The following is a 3,782-nucleotide window of genomic DNA, read 5'->3' on the forward strand; positions in this document are numbered from 1 at the left end:
CGGCTGGGGCCGCCCGCGGCCTGCGGTTGCTCGACTTTGCGGGCGAGCCGGCAGAGCCTCAGACCCGGGGGTTCTACCCCCACGAGGACAGCGGCGTGGGGCCACGGCCAGCTGGCTGACCCACGGAGGCTCCGGCCATGCCCATCTGGCCCTGGGGACTGCTGGTGACTGCGGGCACGCTCTTGGCCGCGCTGAGCCCAGGGCCGCCAGCGCCCGCGGACCCCTGTCATGAGGAGGGGGGCGCCCCCCGAGTCTGCGTGCCTGGCTTGGTGAATGCGGCCTTGGGCCGCGAGGTGCTGGCGTCCAGCACGTGCGGGCAGCCACCCACGCAGGCCTGCGATTCCTCCGACCCGCGGCGGGCACACCCCGCCGCCCTCCTGACCTTGGCAGGGGGCACCACAAGCCCTGTGTGCTGGCGTTCTGACTGGCTGACGCAGGCGCCCCTCAACGTGAGCCTCACAGTACCCCTGGGCAAAACTTTTGAGCTGGTGTTTGTGAGCTTGCGCTTCTGCTCCACGCCCCCCACCTCCGTGGCCCTGCTCAAGTCGCAGGACCATGGCCGCAGCTGGGTCCCGCTGGGCTTCTTCTCCTCCTGCTGTGGCCTGGACTATGGCCGCCTGCCTGCCCCTGCCAATGGTCCAGCTGGTCCCGGGCCTGAAGCTTTGTGCTTCCCTGAGCCCCAGACCCAGCCCGATGGTGGTGGCCTTCTGGCCTTCAGCGTGCAGGACAGCAGCCCGCCAGGCCTGGATCTGGACAGCAGCCCGGTGCTCCAAGACTGGGTGACCGCCACAGACATTCGAATAGTGCTCACAAGGCCTGCCATGCTGGGGGACACCAGAGACTCGGAGGCCGCGGTCCCTTACTCTTACTCAGCCACGGAGCTCCAGGTGGGCGGGCGCTGCAAGTGCAATGGGCATGCTTCAAGGTGCTTGCTGGACACCCAGGGACACCTGATCTGCGACTGCCGGCATGGCACCGAGGGCCCCGACTGTGGCCGCTGCAAGCCCTTCTACTGCGACAGGCCGTGGCAGCGGGCCACAGCCCGGGAAGCCCACGCTTGCCTTGGTGAGGCCTTGGAGGGTGGCCTGGGGATCTTGGATCCATCCAGCCTGCCCCTGACCCATCCCTCTCTGCAGCTTGCTCCTGCAATGGCCATGCCCGCCGCTGCCGCTTCAACATGGAGCTGTATCGGTTGTCCGGCCGCCGCAGCGGTGGTGTCTGCCTCAACTGTCGGCACAATACTGCCGGCCGCCACTGCCATTACTGCCGGGAGGGCTTCTATCGTGACCCAGGCCGTGCACCGAATGACCGCCGCGCTTGCAGGGGTGAGCCTGCATACCCTCACCCTCTGGTTTCACATAGTCCCAGATGGGTTTCTGACCATTTCACCTCTGTCCTCAGCCTGTGACTGTCACCCTGTTGGTGCTGCTGGCAAAACCTGCAACCAGACCACAGGGCAGTGTCCCTGCAAGGATGGTGTCACTGGCCTCACCTGCAATCGCTGCGCCCCTGGCTTCCAGCAGAGTCGTTCTCCAGTGGCACCCTGCGTTAGTGAGTGACCCTCCCCTGCTTGGGCCACCCCAGCTCCCTGCTGCTGCCTACATATCCCCTGAGAGTTCCAGGAACCCCAGGCCCCCCTCGAATACAGGCCATTCTTCCACCCTCTCTGCAGAGACCCCTGTCCCTGGACCCACTGAGGAGAGCAGCCCTGTGGAGTCTCAGGGTGAGTGGGCACATATCAGGTCCTAGACTGGCATGTCCATGAGAGGAGAGGTGCTATGGGTTCAAGGAGGGTAGGAGGAGAGGTTGGGGGAAGGAGGTGGGGGATCTGTGCCAGCCTGCCCACGACCTTGTCTCCCCTCCCCAGACTGCGATTTGCACTGCAAACCCACCCGGGGCAGCTACCGCATCAGCCTGAAAAAGTTCTGCAGGAAAGACTATGGTAGGCAGCCCTCAGGCCTCCTGCCCCCACCTTCTGACCTTGCCCTCCCCAGTTCCCTTTGGATACCCTGACCCTCGCTGGGCCCCATCCCTCATGTGCCCTACTGCCACTGGCCCTGCCCCGTCAGCCCCTTGGTGATCTCTCTGCTTCCTCCTCTGCGGTGTCCTCTCTGTGCCCTCCCTCTCCAGCGGTTGTCCTCTGTTTCCCTCCTCTGCCCTCCCTCCCTCCTTGCCACTGGCGCCGGGTTTTCCTCTGAGCAGCCTGCCCCTTCCCAGCCTAACCCCGCCCCCCTCTCGTCCTCTCCGCAGCGGTGCAGGTGGCGGTGGGTGCGCGCGGCGAGGCACGTGGCTTGTGGACGCGCTTCCCGGTGGCCGTGCTTGCCGTGTTCCGGAGCGGCGAGGAGCGCGCACGGCGCGGGAGCAGCGCACTGTGGGTGCCCGCACGGGATGCTGCCTGCGGCTGCCCACACCTGCTACCTGGTCGCCGCTACCTGCTGCTGGGTGGTGGGCCAGGGACCACGGTCGGGGACCCAGGGGGCCGAGGGCCTGGGCTCAGCGCCGCTCGCGGGAGCCTCGTGCTGCCCTGGCGCGACGCGTGGACGCGGCGCCTTCGGAGACTGCAGCGCCGCGAGCGGCGTGGGCGTTGCGGGGCGGCCTGAGCCCACGCGCCAGGCTGGGGCTGGGCGGGGCGCTACTCCCACATCAAGGCGCACGTTTGACCAGTGCATCTGTCTGTGGAGGAGTCTTTGCTCACAGAGCGCGCGTGGCCATCTGAGTCCCCACCCAACCCTGCCAGGCGCCTCCCTCTGCGCCTCGCGCCTGTGCCCAGAATGGGTGTGACCAACGCAGCGACTGAGAGGGATATGATAGCCCCAATGAGTTGCTTGGAACCTTCCTTTGGCAGCTGTTGTCTTAGATGATTCTTTGGACCTTGGATGCCCCACACTCGCGTTATCTGCCCCCTCCCAGGGGCACCATGATACCTACAGACGGCTGTGAGCCTTCTGGTGGGACCCAACACTTTGGGCCTCTGCTAACACCCCTAGGGCCGCCTCCTCGTGATGTCGTAGCCCATCAGAGAGCGCTCTTACCTTTCTAAAAGGCACTGTGTCTCCCCCAAAACGGTTACGAAGCCCCTTGTGAATCCAGGACCCACTATCGGTCGGAGAACAACACACCAAGGGCCGCTGTGACTCCACTCCCCAGGGGACCCCTATAATCCGCCAGAGAGCGCTATGGCTCACCGAGAGGCACTGTGGCCACCACCGATGTCCACAGACACACTTGGGGCTCAGCGACACTGGTTTCCCCGCCCCTGCCAGAACCCGCAGAGGGTGCTGTGACTCCTCCCCCGGCGAGGACGGTGGCCTCTGGTCCCCGTCTGTCCCCTGTGCCTGACCTTTCTCTACCGGTTGGGCCTCTGTGTCCCTGTCTCCACTGCGTCTGTGCCTCTGTTCGGCCTCTTTCTTGGCCTGCCTGTCCCTGTCTCTTGTCTCTGTCTCGCTGTCTCTCTCGGATTCCGCCTTTAGGACCCCTCCTGTAAAGTCCAGCTCCTAGGACCCCCTGCGTCCCTTCTCCCACTCGGAACCGGACGTCGTGCCCACCGTGTTCCTGGGTCTACGCGTAACCCGGCGGAGCGGCAACTCCCGCGAACAGCCCTCTGGTCTCCTGACGCCCCCAGCCCTGCTCTCCGCAGGGCCCGGTAGCCGGCCGCACACTCGACTTCGGCCAGGAGTCACCGCCCGCGAACCCCTGACGCTCGGCGCCGGGACCTGTCCTGGGCTGGCGCGGGCACCAGCCGCCCGGCCGAGGGGCGTCGGTGCGCATGCCCAGAGCCCGCT

At 66.2% G+C, this 3,782-nt stretch overlaps 1 protein-coding gene across 2 annotated transcripts; it reads left to right on the forward strand.

Moving 5' to 3' along the window:
• Positions 1–3,734, forward strand: NTN3 (netrin 3). Of its 2 annotated transcripts, XM_079761704.1 has the most exons (6): positions 1–1,065; positions 1,137–1,325; positions 1,402–1,551; positions 1,673–1,723; positions 1,868–1,942; positions 2,251–3,734. In XM_079761704.1, the coding sequence occupies exons 1-6, from the start codon at positions 138–140 to the stop codon at positions 2,598–2,600; spliced, it is 1,743 nt and encodes a 580-aa protein (XP_079617830.1). In that variant the 5' UTR covers positions 1–137; the 3' UTR covers positions 2,601–3,734. The 2 variants fall into 2 exon arrangements, with proteins under 2 accessions (XP_079617830.1, XP_079617831.1); XM_079761705.1 differs by lacking the exon at positions 1,673–1,723.
• The last annotated feature ends 48 nt before the right edge of the window (positions 3,735–3,782 follow it).

The sequence above is a fragment of the Cnephaeus nilssonii genome (assembly GCF_951640355.1).
Source record: "Cnephaeus nilssonii genome assembly, chromosome: 2".
Classification (NCBI taxonomy): domain Eukaryota; kingdom Metazoa; phylum Chordata; class Mammalia; order Chiroptera; family Vespertilionidae; genus Cnephaeus; species Cnephaeus nilssonii.